This window comes from Protomyctophum parallelum (genome assembly GCF_964188405.1).
Source record: "Protomyctophum parallelum genome assembly, chromosome: 22".
Taxonomy (NCBI): domain Eukaryota; kingdom Metazoa; phylum Chordata; class Actinopteri; order Myctophiformes; family Myctophidae; genus Protomyctophum; species Protomyctophum parallelum.
In genome coordinates this window covers 18,389,373-18,407,475 of record NC_139714.1, presented here as the reverse complement: position 1 = coordinate 18,407,475, position 18,103 = coordinate 18,389,373, and the positions used below count along the sequence as shown (strand labels likewise).

Here is an 18,103-nt window from a genome sequence, read left to right as displayed (position 1 = left end):
ACCACTGACATAGAAACAGAGGGTTTATCAGAAAACTGTCAGGATTTAGAAGACATTTGTAGAATCGTCCTCGGGTCAAAATTAATGGAGCCCCAAAAAATCAGCATGCCCCCGTGACATCATGTGACAGTCACTGGGCGCCCCTCACTTCACACAAGTGGTGATTTTATTTTATTTTTTGTCACAGAGGGAGAAAAAAAAGATTCAATAAACATAAACTCTCAAACCTTTTGTACAGAGTGGAGAAAATGCCTCTTATATTATATTAGTCCATGTCTTTAATCCCCTGAATGTGCTTCTGTGTTTTGCCATTAACCACATTAACCATGGTGTCTCCATTTTGGGAATGTCATTATAGATAGACAGACAAGGAGAAATGTTTGATATGGTCGATTTGATGGCATGTTTTTGTTACATATGGGATTTGCTTTAATTAGGTCTTACCCAGTTCATATATTGTATTGCATAATCCTAATATATAAGGTTGAGCTGATTAAAAAAATAAATCTACACTTAGGGATGGTTTCTATGGCCATTATAAGTGTTCAAACTGTACCGGAACATCAGGTCTCAATTCACATTTTATACACGTTTGAACTAAAAAAAGGAAAAAAAGGGGAAAAAAAGATTCTGTTGTGGCCCCATCTCTGATACACACTGCTTTTTATTTGGAGTATTTTACGACGTTCACTTTACTTGCGACCACTGTAGCCACCACTGTAGCCACTTGGCTACCGGCATGTGGAAATATATTACCTTTTTTCCATTTTGTATCTGTATTACATACTGTTTTAAAGGACATGTATGGAATTGGAAACCAATCCGTAATGTTTGTTTAGGTGATAATTAGCACCTTTGAACTTTGAACCTCATCACACTGAAGTAACATGTATACATGTATGTGCTTTGTGTGGTTTTTGGTATGAATTTGTCAAGAGTATGCAAGTCTCAATTCTATTGTTTTGAACGCATCTCTGTGTGTTTAAGAGTCTCTCTCTGTGTCTAAGCCAGTCCGAATCCCTCCGAGCATTCCTGAATGGCCAGCAGCAGCAGGTGTCTAAGTTTGTCATAGTTCTCGTACACCGGCAGGTCCAGCTGGTTGAAGCAGGTGTGCGAAGACGGCAGACGGTCAGTGGAGCGGTCGTCGCGGTGGATCTGGAACTTCTGGATGCCATTCATGCCCTCCAGAGACACGAAGCCCTGCAGGGGCACCTTGGACGTCCCTGTGACAAACTGCAGGAACTTGGCCCGGTCCGCCTGGTCGAAGGAACGCAGGGCCCTCCAGAACCACTGGATCTGAACGGAGCCCGACTGGTACTTGTGGTACTCGGTGTTGACCTTGAGGTCTTCGATGTCGATGGTGGGCAGGCCGGAGATGAGAAGCTCCAGCTCCTGCTCGGTGAAGATCGAGATCAGCCTCTTCGGGATGATCTCGTAAAAGCCCTCCAGGAACGCGGCCATTTGCTTTCTGATCGCGCCTGTCGTTTTCATCTGGCAGACGAGGTGCACGTACTCCTTCTTGTTCTCCTCCGTGACGAGGATGTTGGTGCCGTCGGGCTTGAGCTCCCGCACCTCGCACACGCCGAACTCCTGGACCTCCGTGCTGAACGTCAGCTCGTAGCCCAGCATCGTCACGTTGTTCTCCAGCAGGTACACCAGGCCCTGGTAGAACGGGTAGTCCTCGCTCTCCATGTCCGTGTAGCGGACACTCTTGCCCAGGATGTGGTTGTAGAAGCTGCGCGTGAAGTAGCACTCGAGGAGCCGGTTGTCGTAGACGGCCTTGGCCACCACGCGGCCCACAAACTTGAAGTAGCTGAGGTGGTTGGCGTTGCAGTGGGAGGAGGGGTTGATGGTGTTGGTGACGCGGTCGCCTGGCGACGTGCAGAACAGAGCGTACATGGGGTTGAACATTTCTCTGGAGATGATCATGTACCACTCCCTGAGCAGTCCGCCCGCGTCTTGGCCTTCCTCTCCTTCGAACACCACGAACAGCCGGTTCTTCATGTCCTCGAGGCTCTTGCGGTGCAGCTCCCTGTAGGAGTCCTCAAACACCTGGTCCCTCCTGATGCGCACTGGCATCTCCTCTTTCCTCAGGCCCTCGTCCAGACGCTCGAGCGCCTGGCGGAAATACTTCCTCTTGACGTCAAAGTCGAGGACGCGGACGTGGTCGACCAGCACGGCAAAGGGCCCGTCGGCCAGGTGAGTGGTGGACTGGCGCAGGATCTGGTTGAGCACGGTGCGGTGCGTTTCGGCAAAGCGGAGGAATTTCTGGGTGTCGGGGGGCAGGTTGGAGACATACGTGGAGGAAGAGGGCTCTCTGGAAAAGAAGGGGTCGGCTGCCGGGGACAGAGGCACGACGTCCTTTATGTGGGATAGTTGACTCTCCCTGGTATCCCTTGCCAGAGGTTTGCTGTCCTGTTCTGTGGCGGAAGCGTGAACCAAGAAGAAGGCCTCCACCGCAGGCTGGAGAACCAGCACGGCATGCTCGTCCTGGGACTCTTCCAGCTCTTTCAGGCCCTCCCCGAGCACGTCCCACAGCTCGTCTAGAAGCAGCTGCTCGCTCAGCAGAGGGAGGTCCGGGAGCCTCTCCTCGCTCTCGGACTGACCGTTGCCATCTTCTTCGTCCAGAGGAGGAGAGTCCGGAGGGGACGGCTTGTCCACGTCCATGGGAGAGTCATCATCCTGGTCCGCTGCCTGGATCTCGGACCCAGACTGCACCTCCGACGTGCCAGTGCCAGCAGCCGGGGCATCGGGAGCTGGCAAGGAGACGGTGACGGTGGTGGTGGGTGGCGAGGCCTGCTGGGGCGACTGCTGATGCTGGCCATCTCTCACCATCTGGATGATGGTTTCAGCATCGGTCTCTAACTGACGCACCACGGCCTGGATGCTGGCGCCGGAACCCAGCGCGGCAGAGCCTGAGTGTCCCGGCGTCTCCTTGGCCTTATTGGTCATGCAGCGTGTCGTGTCCTCGCGGAGTTGGATGATGACCTGCAGCACGCGCAGGAAGAACTTCTGTGTTGAGCTCTTGGCGGTCAGGGAGCTCATGCAGGGCAGCTGCAGCTCACGGCCCTCCAGGGTGCGCTTTGTAGCCGCGACGATCACCACACTCTCTGCCCCGTCGAACCTGCTGGTCATCCTGCCCTTGAGCTTTGTGGAAATGGAGCTGTCCTCTGGAGGGGCATCGGTGGACTGGGCATCGGCCTGCGCCCGACTCTGCTGCTCCAAGCTGTATTCTCTGAGCTCTGCCAACAATGTGCCAATCTGTTTGCAGAGAGTGGATCCGAGGTGTGTGGCTCCACTGAGCAGCAGTCTGATCAGCGTGTCTCTAGTCGCTCCGTCTCCCCTGGACAGCTGAAGCAGGACGCTAGCAGCATCTTCCCATCCCCCCTCTGAACACGAGTGAGACGTCAACACCTCCACAGAGAGTTGCAGTTGTTTCTCGGTGAGTCCAGTGGAGGCCATCTTGGTGGGCGTGGGTATAGACAGCGTTGTAGATGAAGAGGTCTGGGAGGCTGCTATTAAGGCAGGCTCTGAGGATGATGAGCCCTGAGCTATAACTTCCACCGAGCCCCCTGAGCTTCCTGCGGCAGCCTGGACAGACTCGGCCGAAGCCGGACCCTGGGTCGCTGCCATGTCTGTGGCCACTGTGGCAGCAGAGCTGATGGTTTCTGCCAGGTCTGTGGCAGCAGAGCTGATGGTTTCTGCCAGGTCTGTGGCAGCAGAGCTGACTGTGGCCACTGTGGTGATAGTGGTTGTGCTGTTGGGGTTGGCAGCCTGTGGGGTAGCGTGGCCAGTGGCCACCTCAGCCACCTCACTGGCTTTGTTGTCGGGCAGGGCAACCGAGATGAGGGAGAGCAGTCGCAGCAGCTTCTCTGTGAGCAGGGAGCTGCGTCGTATGACAGGGTGGGAGAGCATATTCATCAGCTGGCCAAGTGGAGAGGCCTCCAAGCTGAACTGGCCCCCCTCGGCCTCAGAATTGGCCCCCAGAGGGTGCACCGTCTTGGCCAACGCTTTGCCCTTACGACTGACATTCGTGTTGTCCAGCTTGACCAGCAAATCCCAGAAGTCGGTGGAGATGCCCAAGGAATGGGGTGTGACAATACATGAGCCCAGGGAGTTCTGGGTGTTGGAGGTGTTGGTGCTCGGGTTGTTCTGTGATCCTGAAGAGGACGATGAGAGATCCTTACAGCACTGCTGCGTGAACTGGCCAGGGAAAACCTTGGCCAGCTGGATGAGTGTGTCCAGTACGTGTCGACAGACTACCGGAGCAGCCTGAGGGTGAATGTGCACGGTGGAAGCGACCCCTGCCGATGCCCCAGACATTCCCGCTCCTCCTCCTAATACTGCTGAGCCTCCTGCAGAGTGACGGTCAGCATACTTCCTACTGGACGCTCGCTGGATCTGGAAAATGTTCATGCGGCAGCCCAGGGCTGCGTCCATGGACACCGAGAGCCAGGACAGCTGGCTAGAGCTGCGAGACTCCATTCTGTTCAGTAGCTCCAAAGAGGAACATGCCGAGGAGGAGGAGGGCAAAGACGAAGACGAGAGGGAAGACACGGCAGTGGCCAAGCCTTTGGGTCCGCACCCACCCTGGGTGCTCCTCTTGCCCCGTGCGCCATCGTCGATGCGCAACGTCTCCCTGAACACATCGCTCTCGCTGCTGCGCTGCAAGATGGAGAGCAGGCTGCTGATCATCCAGCCACGGGTCTGCAAGTGGGTGCACAGGTTTCGAAGCACACGGTGCAGGCAACTGGTGTCCAGCTTGGGCTCATCCACAAACAGCAGCACCAGTAGACAGGACAAGGCCTCGTGATCCAGCAGCAGCCGGCCGTGAAGACGTAACGAGTCTGCGCTGGAACTGGATGGTCTTCTGCGGTTGCTGTATCCTCCTCCTCCTCTCTGCACAGCCAGCCGGGTGTACTGGATGCGGCGGTTGGTGCCTAATCGGCTGGTGAAGGCTGGAGAGCGTAGTAAGGCTGTCAGGGCTGAGGTCGAGCTGTGGCCAAACACCCTCTCATGCATCACCTGCCTCTGTCGGCGCTCCTGTTCTCTACGTAGCGTGGCCGCCTCTGTGGCAATGTCCGGGGGCATCACGGCCAGCACACTGTCCTCCATGTCCTCCAGGACACTGCGCCGGAGCTCTGAGGGCAGCGTCTGGATGAATGATACCGGGTCCAGGGGAAGGTCTCCCTGGGCAGTCTGTTGGGAAAGCTCCCTGCGATGCTGCTCTGCCCGCTGCTGGGCCAACACCTCATTCTGGATGGCCGGAGGCAAGGCTGCCAGGAACTCAGGGCTAACGTCCGTGACCCCCGGCCCTTCCGGGACAGAGGAGGCAGAAGGAACAGAGGGTGGCCTGATGCCAAAGTGATTCTGCAGGACTTCACGACGGATATCCTCAGGAAGTGCTGCCAGGAAGGATGGGTCCACGCCCTCTGGCAGACTAATGCCTGCCAGTGGGTCCTCCTCATTGCTAGTGAAAGGGATGAGCTCCCCTTGGATGACCTGGGATTGGCTGTCGGCACTTTCTCTCCTGGGCATCATTTCCCCAGGAGATGAGTCAGAGCTGGAGCCTGTTTCTTCATCTATCTGCTGGTGTGTCACCTCACTCTCCCCAAAGCCAGACTCCAGAATCTCCTGGTACAGCTGGGTGGTTTGGGCATGGGCAGAGTTGGCCGTGGCTTCTTCCTGTGTGGCAGAGCTGGTATCCATGGGAGAGCAGTGTAACACACCGACGTCGGGGTGTGTCAGCAGTCCTGCTGCAGGCTCCGAGGTCTCCACAAAGCCTGGACTCTGGGAGACTTCCCTGACTTCGTCAAACGCTCGTCCGAATTCCGTCCACATTTCAGAAACGCGAGTCATCACCTCTGCTTCACTGCTGGGCATATCAACTGCCAACGCGGGTGGAAGATCTGTGGCTTGTGGAAGTATGGCAGGTGGAGGTGAAGCTGAAGGTGAAGAAGCTGAAGGTGAAGGTGTGGCCAAGAGGTCTTGTATCAGCTGGTTGACTGTCACAAGTCCAGAACCCTGCAGGCTTTGTTCCCTAATCTCTGCTCCACTGGCTCTGCTCTCATTCTGCTTTGCCTCCTCCTCCGCCCGCTGCCTCCTCCTGTTCTCCCTACACTCTTCCAGTTCCTTGTCACGCAGACTCTCCAGGTGCTCCAGGATGGGTACCTTCACAACTTCCACACAGTCGTGCATACTCTCGCCGTCCAACACTTTACACTCATCTGTCCATCTCATTAAGGCGGTGGGTACACTAGAGAGGGTGGCAGCAGCTTGTCCACCTGTGCTGCTCTGCTCGGGGAATACGTAGTTTAGAGATTCATGTTCGGGCCAGTGGATGTATACGTCGTCCTGCAGCGACAGCAGTCTCTGTAGGATAAGTGGGGTGCTGGCCTGGCGGTTGCCGGTGTTCGCCGCGAAATGGCGCATACCACGATGGCTCCGGCCCACGACGCCTCCTTGTTGTGCCAGGCGGCCGCTAGTGCTCGTCGAGGGCAGGCCGGTGGAGCCTTGGTTGCGAGGCCGCACCATCAGCGGGTGCGAACTGGGTATGACGCTTGAGGAGGGATGGCTGTTGTGAGTGCGAGGGTAGTAATTGTCTACCGCTATATGGAAGTCAATGTTTCCCCGTTGAAACACGGGGACGGTTGCGGTGTTGTTGTCAGGAAGGTCCTCTCCAAAGTCCATTCCCAAAACGTCATCCTCATCCTCATCCTCATCATCATCATCATCGTCGTCATCGTCATCTCCCTCTCCCTCTCCCTCCTCATTGCTCCCGCTGGAATCCTCCTCCTCCTCGTCCTGTGGCTCCAGGATGCTCATGGAGTCCTGGCGGTTGGTCTGTAGGGCGGAGGCCTGGCTAATGTCGGAAGTGGCCTGATCCATCAGCACGTCTTCCCGCGATTCATCCTCGCCGCTGCGTCCCAGCAAAATGGCTCTGCCGTCTCCCTCCAACAGTTCGTCGATCAGATCCACAAACTCGTCCTCCGCCTGCTGAATGTCCCGTGTGCTGAGCGGCTCGGGCTGGCCAGCGATGACCGCCGTGTCTCCCGATGCCTCTCCTTCCATCAGATCACGGTCAGTAGCCCGCGCCCCGTGGATTCCCTCCATTGGCTCTGCCTCGCAGGACTCCCCGTGGTTCTGTGTGCTGCTGGTACTGTCCCTGGCAGAGCCCACTGTGTCATGTTCGGCCCTGGTCTTGCTGGAACCTCCCTTTCCACCAAACAGACTGCTGTCCTGCAGAATGCGGGACAGTGTCTCCAGAGGCTTCAGGGCTGCATTTACAGTTTTGGCCATGTTGGGACTTGACAGATCCAGGCTGTGAGGCACGCGGGCCAGGTCATTGACCAGGCCTTTCTTGAGGAACAGGCGAATTATATTATTCATGCCATTGTGCGGTGTCTTGGCCGCCGCTGTGTTGTAGAAGCTAGAGGTGGGAGAACACGACTCCATGATGGTACTGATTATGCACATCACTGCCTGCAGTCTGGCATGTTTCTCAGTGCCCTCTGTCATAGCTAGTGCGCGACCGAGTGCAGCTTTCACCTCGTTTACCAAGGCCGCCTGAACATCGGCAGTGGCTGAGCCAGCACCAGACAGGCTGGCCAAGAACAGGTGGGCCATTGCTGGAGTGTCCTTGTCCTCAGAATTCTTCTGGTTGTTGGGCAACAGGTGGTCCATCACAAAGGCCAGGACACTACAGTCCTCCTTGATGAGCTCAGATAGTCCGGCAGTGTAGCAGTAGGAGGTGATGAGGGTGGCGACGCCCACATAGGAGCGCACAAGCTCAGACAGCAATTTAAGGATTTCGGAGGTGGGCATCAGAAGTTTGCTGGTCTTAGCTGCATTAGCCTCCTCTGAGCTGACACCTTTATCTCCTTCCTGCATCTCCTCTGGTGTAGAGGTTTCACCTTGTAGTGTGCCAGACTGGGAAGTCTCAGCAAACACCTGAGCACTTATGTGGAAGGTGGACTGGGAGCCATAGTCGCTGCCCTGCTCAGTGAGTCTGTACTGCTGGTTGGCATCATCACCAACATCCTGGCGCGAGTCCTGGCCACCAGACACAGACACTACTGACTCCTCTGGATCTTCAGGGGCATGGTAGACAGCCAGAGCATTGAGCATGACATAAATTACCTCTTTGATGGTGTCAGGAAAAGGGAGCAGGGAGTACGGTTTGAGTGGGGTGGTTTTCACAAGCTGTACAGCATTTGGCCCCTTGATCTGCAGGTTCTCCAACTCCTCGTCAGAGGCTGTCCCAGCTACGAGGGATGCAGGCAGAGCAATACGGACACAGTTGCTGGCCGCATCAGTTAAGAATTCGGGGTTGCGGCAGGCAGCCGGGGCCAGGACACGCAGGATGTAGTTGATCTCCCTACTACCTGATGCAGTGTTGCCAGCTCCATTTGTCGCTGTAGACCTCACCACCTTCTCCATGGTGTGCCTAAGTGTGGCTGGGTCCTCTATTATGTGTCTGAATAGCAGTGTCACCAGTGAGTGGAAACCATTGAACAATGAGTCTTGCCTCAGCCCCAAGATAATTTGTGGGCTCTTCAGCTCAGCAAACATCATGGCATAGTCATGGGTACGTGTGAGGCGCAGGCAGAGGCGCAAGGTGGCGTGGAGTGTCTGCGGTTCCACAGGTACGCTGATCATACTGACGCAGGCTCTGATGAGGACGGTGGTTATGTCCTCCGTCAGGCCTTGGACCACAATGTCACCCTGTGGCTGGTCTGCATCCAGGGAGGCGGCGGGAGAGGAGGAAGTAGGTGGCAAAGATGGAGCCTCCTTCAGCTCACTGGAGTCATCTTTCGGAACTCCCACCTCTGCTACCGCAGAGGCCGAATCTGAGTTAGGTTGGGTGTCCTCTCCTTTTCTCCCCTCTCCCTCCTCTTTCCCGGCTTCAGTGATGCTACTCACTTTGGCAGGATTGGGTACACAAGGCACTCTCTGGACAGTGCGCATCACTGGCCTCCGGTTACCCGTCTCCTCGTTCACCTGCACCATGGTGTTGAACTGCACCGTGTATCTCCTCCGTCCAGATGTGACGCGGATACAGCTCGCCCCGCTCTTCCAGGCAGAGTCAATGGTATTACTGTTGGAAGTGCTGTAGCTGCTCCAGCGACCAGAGCGGTCGTCAAACCACTGCCAATTGTTACCGTTAGGCTGCAAGAGCGCGTTCATTTGTGCTCTGCGCCTGGAGGAGATGGCCATTTTCTCGTAGAAGTCAATAATCAACAGCACTGGGGTGATCCATTTGGGTGTCTGTACGTTCTTCTGTTCTTTAGCAGCCTTCAGACAGGGCTGCACCACCTCCAGCAGCTTAATGAGCATATTTAGAATGCCACTGTTCTCCACCACTCTGGCACCTGGCAGCTTCAGCTCTTCTAAGAGCAAGGTGAGCAGCAGAATTCGAGTTTCAAGTTTGGTGGCCTGGGGCAGCGTGGCCATCTGCCTGGTCCATTCAGTCACTGTCTTTGTGTCGCTGGTGGTTAGAGGAACGGCAGCCTTGATCAGCGCATCTGCCGCATTCCACACCTGGTCAATGACCTGGCTGAGTATGAGGTCTCGGTACTCCGGGCCACTCCTCTTGATGGCCGTCATCAGCAGGTCGGATAGACGATAGATGGTGTCAGGAATCTCGTCCAGAAGATGGAAGCAGCCGGGCAGCATGGAGTCTGTGAAGGAATTCAGCTCTTGGGGTTCCAGGGGCTCAGCCTCCATGAAGTGTTCCAAACGGCGGTGTTCCTCCTGGGCTTGCTTGTCTTCCTGCTCACATCGCCGGGCAGCTTCCTCAGAGTTGTCGGAGCACTGCTCCGTGTCGGCCTCTTGTCCCAGCGACATAGCAATGGCCCTCATCATCTGGTCCTCTTCAGAGATGGCCGGGTCCCTGACAGCTCCGCTGAGAACGGGCGGAGGGTGTGTCAGCAGGTACTCAGTTGCCTGTTCCATGGTGCTGGTGTTGACCAGAGCCTCCGTGGCATGCTCTCTTGAGAAACCCATATCCATCAACTGCTGGACTTGCTGCTGCTGAACTTGCTGTGGGTGCCTCCCTCTCCTTCTTCCTCCTCCTCTCCCCTGTATGAGCTGGTTGACCTCTCTGTGGAGGGTGGAGCTTGCCTGCATCAGTTGGTTGACCTCTCGATGGAGGGCGGAGCTGGTGGAGCCATTGGTAAAGCCTCCCACCGCCCCTCCGGCCAGCACCATCTCAGCCACTGCTATTCCTGATCCCAATGGTGCCCCTGGAGCGCCAAAGCCGAAGGCAGTGGGACCCGAACTGGTCCCCTCCTCGTCCGGATGGGCCGTGGCTTCCCTCTCCTTGGCCAGACGATGCTGGATGAGAGTCTGCCCTCTCAGGATGTGGCAGAGGATAGCCAGCATGGATTCAGCCATCCGGCCTCCATACCCCTTCAGAAGATTGCGGTTCCACAGTTTGCGGATGCAGTTGAACGCAGCTTTTTGGGTCACGATGAGGAACTGCAGGGCACTGAACTGTGGCGTGGTTGGGGTGACACCGGGCGCCTTAGCTGGAAGGGAGTGGGGCGAGTCCAGCATGGATACGGGATTCACCAGATTCTCCACCAGCATCAACCAGGCGTCTAGGAACTCACCTATGCCATTTGGATCAGTATGTTCAGTATGTTCCAGACTCTCGGAAATGGCCACCTTATCGCCACCCATGGACAAGGCCCAATTAAATGTCTCGAACAGGGCATCGTGTCCTCCGGAGCATAGGAACTTCTGCAGCATCAGATGGTAGGGGTACTTCTTCTCGTCAAATAGCATTGGAGATGTGAAGTTCACAGAGCAGATGAAGAAAGTCAGCCTAAATCGATCGGTGGGCGTGTAGTTTGGGGGCTGCCAACTCAGGCCATTGGTGAGGAGCTTGGTTAGGGAGGAGGCGGTGGCATGGGCAGCGGGCGTGGGGGCCATGCCGACATGGTGAGAACGGCGCTGTCGCACTGGGGAGCCCACGCACAGCTTGACTAGCAGGCCGAAGAGCTCAGCCAGAGCCTTACCGAGAAGAGACGAGGCAGAAAGCAGCGGCTTAATCTGTTTGATGCGAGTGGCCATGGCAGGGCTGATGTTGCACTTGGCCTTGGTGGCAATGGGTCCATCAGTCTCCATTGGGGAAAGTGTGTCACTGTCCAGCCCCATGCCTTCCACCTGGACCCCATCAGATGAATCCACAGACGCCGTCTCAAACTCGGTTCTCCTAGAGTCAGAGGATGCGCATGTTGCAGCGTTGCCAGATGACTTCTCTTCGTTGTTTACAAGGAAGATAAGTTTTTGTACAAGTTTTTGTATGTCAGCCTGGCCAAATTTGCAGCCTGGAGGCAGACTGTTGGGTGTGCAGAGAGCGAGTAGCACCGTGCTCTCCCACACTAGAGAACAGTAGAGCTGGCTGAGCTTGTTGAGAACACTCAGACCAAGCGGAGACCCCCACTGGTTCACTGCGATTGACCTGATCTCACTGTGACTCACCTTGCAAGCATGGGCAAACATGAATATGTAGGCATGGGCTGCCGCGACCGCATGAAGCAGGGGTGTGTCACGGGCAGACATTGTGGCGTCGGTGACTTGACCGGCGGTGGCCAGCTCTCTGAGCAGCACAGAGCCTCCAGGCGCCTCGATGGGCTGATGGAGAGGCTCCAGTTCTGTCAGGATGCTGTCCAACTGGCACAGACCCTCCTGGAGAACTTTGGGTTCGTGAGCCACGGTCAGGATGGACTTGCAGACATTCGCCACAGCCAGGCAGGAAGGTGAGGTGTAGAAGTCTACGGGTAGGTTAGGCAGACCCAAGATGGAAACTAGTGGAATCAATCCCTTCTGGTTTACAAACTCCTGACAGTGGGCATCTGTAGTGTTGGTGCTGAGAATGCACTCTACAAATTTCATAACATTCAGGATATAATCCATGAGAGGAATGGGTATCCGCTCCTCAGTTCCGAACACCAGTTCCCGTGGCACTGACTGTCCGTTCCTCTCCGGGTCCCCCTGTCGCTGGCTGAACGTGTGGAGAGCCTCCTCATCGTCTTCGTCCTCACTCGATGCCCCCGTGGTAGAGCATGCTGGGGCTGCCGCGATCGTGCCGTCCGCCTTTGAGACGGAGGGCTTCTGGCAAACGTACTCTGGTGCTCGGCCGAGGTTACAGACCTCCTCCAGCAGCTTGACAATGGCAGCGGTGGCATCGGCCTTCAGAGTGGGCTGGTGCCTCATCAGGTCGCCCACAGCGCTCCCCAGCATCGATGCAGTGTCGCTGACACCTATTGGGTCACGGGAGTTGCGACGTCGACGCATGGACGGAAGGTAGTCGGGGGACAGCAACACCTTGAAGAGGCGCTCAAAGGGCTGGCACTGAACGAAGGACTGCAGACCTCTTGCATTCAGACACAGTGCACTGAACACGGTGGGCAGATAGGCGAGCACATTGTGGGTTGCAGGCACGTCTTTAATGAGAAGGGCGTGTAGCGTGACATCAGTGAGGCCATTATCCTGGAGGGAGGAGAGCTGGGACGGCTCCTGGAACACAAACACCGTAACAACCTCCGTCGCCAATAGGAACAATGCAGGGCCATAATACTCTGGATTACTGATGATGTGCTTGAGTGAGGCGGGCAAGGACCCGTCCATTGCGTTGCGGACGCCATCAGAAAAGGACGGATCCTGAATGGCTTTCTTTAAGAAGCCTAGCATTGACTTCAACACGGCCATCCTTTGCTCGCTACACTGCATGTCCGTGAGGCGCGTGTTAGAAGTGCTGCTCTGCACCGCATGGTCCACCTCTGGTCTGGAGCCAGAGGACGTGGAGAGGTCAGCACCACTCTCCACAACAACGTCCGACATTTGCATGTCTGTTTCCAAGTCTTCGGACTCCACCGCTGCACCCGGCCTCTGGATCTCTGGCTTGATGACAAAGGGGCATTCTTTCCTCGACAGGTCCACTTCATGCTCCAGACGGCAGATGAAGATGGAAAGGCCACCGTGGGACTGAAAGGCAGCCATGTCCAGGTTAGTGATGATGTCCACGACTTTCACTGCCCAACACACAAAGGTGAGCTGGTCCTGCCCATCTCCCACGAACTTGATCACTTTAAGTAGGGCTTCTATCATGCCACAGGATACCAAAGCTTCTACTCCTTCGTCAAAGGTGGAGGACATATGGTAGAGGAAGGAGAAGAGTGCTGTGGCAAACTGGTGGGGGTAGGGTTCCATCATGGGATCTATCATGACTTGTATACAGTTGCGCACCAACACAGGCAGGAAGCCATGATAGGAGGCAATGCCTGTGCAGTCGATTATGTTGGACAGTTTCTGTGCCCTTTGCAGATAGATGATGGAAGTTAAAGTGCGCAAAGCTGCTGCCTTTATATCCACAAGCTGTTTGTCTGTTATTTGCAGCACATCCACAAGCTCCTCTATCAAGCCGTTGTATAGAATACTGTTGTCTGGAGTCAAATACATCAGTATAGAGATGGCATGCAGTCGGGCCTGCACAGCCTGCAACCTCTTGCTGTGATTTGAAAAGCCGTGGGCCAATCGGATGTGTGTGAACAGCTGGGTATGCTTGTCTTTAGGGATGTTGTACATTACTGTCAACGACTGCATGATCTCAGATGGACTCTCTGACACTTTGTCAAGCTGCTCGATGTGAATATAGTGCAGAGTATTGCTACTGGCTTGCTTCATCTCTCCTTTGACCTCAGGGCCCGGTTCAGTATAGAACTCAAAGTGCAGCGTGGTGGCACTGGGGGGATAAGTCACAGGCAGGTCCCTGCAACACTCCGCCAGACCAAAGCCATTGTCCTTTCCACCCCAGCTTTCTGCGAGGTGTTTCAGGGGGCCCAGCAGAGGGGTCCTCCTCTTGTCAGAATCCAGCCTGGCGAAGTATTTGGAGCGCTTGCTGAACACGTAGATCAGGTGCAGCACGGACAGGACCACCTGCATGTCGCAGGACGCCAGCAAGGCGGTCAAGTGCTCCAAGGAGCTGTAGAGGTGTCTGGAGAAGCTGTACTCGATGAGCAGTGCCGTGAAGTTGAGCACGGCCAGGAGAAGGGCTTTGAGCTGCCCGTTGTCCGGCCGGTCACACACCAGCCACCAGGACATGTTCTCCACGGTTTGGCCCGCGTTGCACAGTATGCCATCGAAGCGGTCCAGGAGGTCCACCCAGTGGTACAGCTCACACTTGCCGATGTTCCAGGTCTTGATGTGCTGCAGTTCGAACAGCAGCTGTTCGTCGTCGCATGCTTTAAGCTTCTCTATGAGGGCCCTGCAGTCGCCAGGAGCTTCGCTGTGGTTCTTCTTTAGTTTACTTCTGTCGACTTTCATTATTGCTACTTTCTAATTGATACTTGGCAAGTGACTCTCATCTGCCCATTGCCTACGCACACGACCTATGCACTGAGCAATTGCTTAAAGGCGCTACGGTACTTATGTAACAACTGTTTCCGTGGCAACACATTTGTCTATCTTCCTAATAATCCAAATATGGTAACTGTAGCGGCCTAATGAATTTGAATTGCGAGAATCCAACCAAGCAAGTTTGCCATTCGCTACGGGTAGATAGCCAATCTACAATACAGGCTCACATGGTGATGATGCAACATGTGAGCTTATACTGTAGTTTTTTTTTATGCTTTTCAAATTTACAATACTAGATACTGCAACGATCAACTCGGGCCAATGCACATCGGGAACGATACAAATTGGGAATGTATGCCCTATCCAGTATCGTTTGCAACTGTACTTGTCTTGAGTCATCTGTCTGTGTCCCTTTTGTGCCCATATATGGAGGAGTTATCTGTCTGCCTGACTGTGTCCTTCTATGCCTATATATGGAGAGCCATGTCATCAATATATATGCCCATATGGGCATGGCCAAATTTGGGCATTGCGGTCAGATCTGTTGCTTTATACCAGAGCCATAGAGTAAGACAACTTCGTTCACTTCATGGGGCCAGGGTCCCAGTCTTAGCGAAGAGCATTTCGAAGAGTGACAATGTCCTGGACTGGAAGTTGGCAGAATGCACTGGACTCAGGGCAACAGCCCAGCTTTAATGATCTTAAATTCCTTTATTTTAGATCGTTTTTTAGTAATAGTACAACATAAACATTTCAGAGACTTTAGTTGTCACTGTGCAATAAACAGTTTATTGGTGCACGTGGAGCCCAGCAGCATGCACAGCTTGATGTGCACGTGCTGCCATGACCGTGACAAGACGAAGTTGGTACTGTATAATATACATTATACTCTATATTCTATTTATGGTGACTCATAGGAATAGACTATGTGACAACCAGGTATAGTCTGGTGACAGCCACAATGTAGACGGCACCCCGAGAGCAGTATGGGTTGGCGCCCAGCCTGCATCCTCCGTGAGGAGCAGTGTTGTTTTTGGCAGCAAATTTTGATTTTAGTTTTAGTCATAGTCTTTTGAATAGTTTTTATTTAGTTTTAGTCACATTTTAGTCACCTGGAATGTGTTAGTGTTAGTCTAGTTTTAGTCGACTAAATGTCATGAGATTTTAGTCGACTAAATCTACAGTTGATTTAGTCGACTAAAATGTATTTTGGTGGGCATTGATGCCGTCGTAAGGACTGTTTTTACACTTGCTGAAAATAGCCGATCTACAAGCTCACAACGCGATGCGACGCGTGTCTGGTGCAACGCACAGGTCCTGGCTGCACCTGGTGAGAGCAGGAGACAGGAGTGGACCTGGTGAGACGTAGGAGAGGCCCGGACAGGAGTCAACCCACAGAGCCTATAGTCCCTCCACATGCCATAATTGTGCCTCCCAGTCCCGGCAGAGCAGTTCCGTATTAGTGGATCCAACGGAATGTGTGGCCCCTGGACCATCACGATCAGACCCACTAGGGAAAGACCAGGGGCCCTGGTCTTTCCCTAGTGGGTCTGATCGAGGGTAGCTACTGGGACGTAAGTCTGGACTTGATCACCCCGGCTGGGTCACCCGAGTGAGGGGTATGATGTTCGCGAGACCCGAAGCCCTGATGACCTTGGATACATCACTGAGGATACATCACTGAGGATACATCACTGAGGATACATCCAAGCGATGTATTTTCGTTAAGTATACCACCTCAGACACTATTTGGCTCTCCATGTACCACCATGAAGACAATAATGCTGCTGCTCTGACAATACTGTCTAATCAGTTATCAGCACAACTGATGATATTTCTAATGTGATTATTAATCCGTTCTCAAATCTTCTATTAGCGGCTAGCTGTGTTGTCATGCTCATTTCCAGCATGGCTGGATAGCCTATTTCAACCGCTCAGATCTGTGAACCAAAATTATCCAGCGCATTGCTCCATGAGCGACCCCTCTAGACCAGAAAGCACGCTGACTGGGCCAGGCTATAGTGTCAACATGTCCTTGAGCAAGACTCTGAACACCTACAGACTAGTATAGCTGGAATTAACCCCACATGTAAAGTGCCATGGATAAAGGCACATATATAAATATATAATATATATAATATTTGATATAATATATAATATATAAATGCAATGCACCATTTGTCCATTTTACCATATTTTACCACGGACACTGACTGTCTCATGCATCTCTCTCTCTAGTCTAGACTGTCCCTCTCTCTCTCTCTCTCTCTCTCTCCCCCTCTCTCTCTCTCCCTGTCTCCCCCTTCTCTCTCTCTCTCTCTCTCTCTCAGTCTCTCTCTCTCTAGACTGTCCCTCCCTGTCTCCCCCTTCTCTCTCTCTCTCTCTCTCTCTCTCTCTCTCTCAGTCTCTCTCTCTCTCTAGACTGTCCCTGTCTCTCCCTGTCTCCCCCTTCTCTCTCTCTCTCTCTCTCTCTCCCCCCCCTCTCTCTCTCTCCCCCCCCCCCCCTCTCTCTCTCTCTCTCTCTCTCTCTCTCTCCTATACGCACACAATCAGCACCGCGCCGCTACATAACAACAACGCGGGTTACCGTGGCAACTATGTTGTTGTGTTTTCTCAACTACAGAATGCCAAGACAACTAAACGTGAAGGGTTTTAATCGCTTAACAAAGAGGTAACTAATTAATTCATTAAGTTAGTTAGACTACTTTGTGTGATATAGCCATAGCAGCTACAGCCTACACACCTGTTTGAAAATTAGTCTACGTCATTGTTGAATTATGTGGCGTTAATTGTAGCCTAAACCAGTGGTTTTCAACCCTTTTCATATCAATATATCCATTATTTATTCGGCATTTGAGTCACGGACCACCATTTGATGACATTTAGCCTCTCACACCCAAAACTTTGTTATCGTTGCATACGACTTTGTCCACAATTCCATGCTGTATAGCCTAATGCTGTTGGTAGCCTATACCATTTAAGGAGAGGTAACAGACAAACGTTGATCAAAATAACAATTCTTCTACATTCTCTAATTGTGTAGCCTCATTGTAAATTAACAAATGCAGATAGATAACTCTTGAGAGTGTTTAATTTTACATTCTCAAGAGTTAAAGGTATATTCAGTGATTTAACTTAATTCAAATATCATCACTCCTTTTTTGTTTTGTTGTGATAATCTAATGTGTTGTCTATAGTAGGGAGGATTATATACCATGAGTATATTAAAAAATATATATTTGAATTAAGTGAAATCACTGAAGAGCTGGAGAGCTGTTACTGAACACTGAACAAACACTACTCTACAGAATATAGAGCTATTTAACACTGTTACTGAACAAACACTATAGCAATGATTACTCTCAGAATATAGAGCTATTTAACACTGTTACTGAACAAACACTATAGCAATGATTATTATTATTTTTTTATTATTATTAAATGTTTTATCCCACGATTTTGTAACGATTTTTCACCCCTATGTCAATTATCTAATGTGATCCTGGGCTCGACACACCCTCCACCAACCTAGTCCCCATATATGGGGGACATGGGGAGAGCAACGGACTTGAACTCATGCTTCCTTCATGCATGAGTGTCCAAGTTGCTCCTTTACACCTAACAGGGGGGAGTTTCCCTGGTTGGACGTAGCACGCGGCGTGGAAGGAACACGTTATTCCAACCAGTTCCTTTCCCCTTCATCAGGCGCCCCGGCTGGCCAGGGGGAGGCAGTTTAGAG

General features: G+C 53.1%; 1 protein-coding gene across 1 annotated transcript; it reads right to left on the bottom strand.

The window, feature by feature from the left end:
- Positions 1-1,002: 1,002 nt before the first annotated feature.
- Positions 1,003-14,331, bottom strand: LOC310879744 (E3 ubiquitin-protein ligase HUWE1-like; the record flags this gene model as incomplete). The annotated part of the gene is made up of 2 exons (XM_083794571.1): positions 1,003-6,608; positions 6,777-14,331. The coding sequence occupies 2 exons, from the start codon at positions 14,329-14,331 to the stop codon at positions 1,003-1,005; spliced, it is 13,161 nt and encodes a 4,386-aa protein (XP_083650697.1).
- Positions 14,332-18,103: the final 3,772 nt, after the last annotated feature.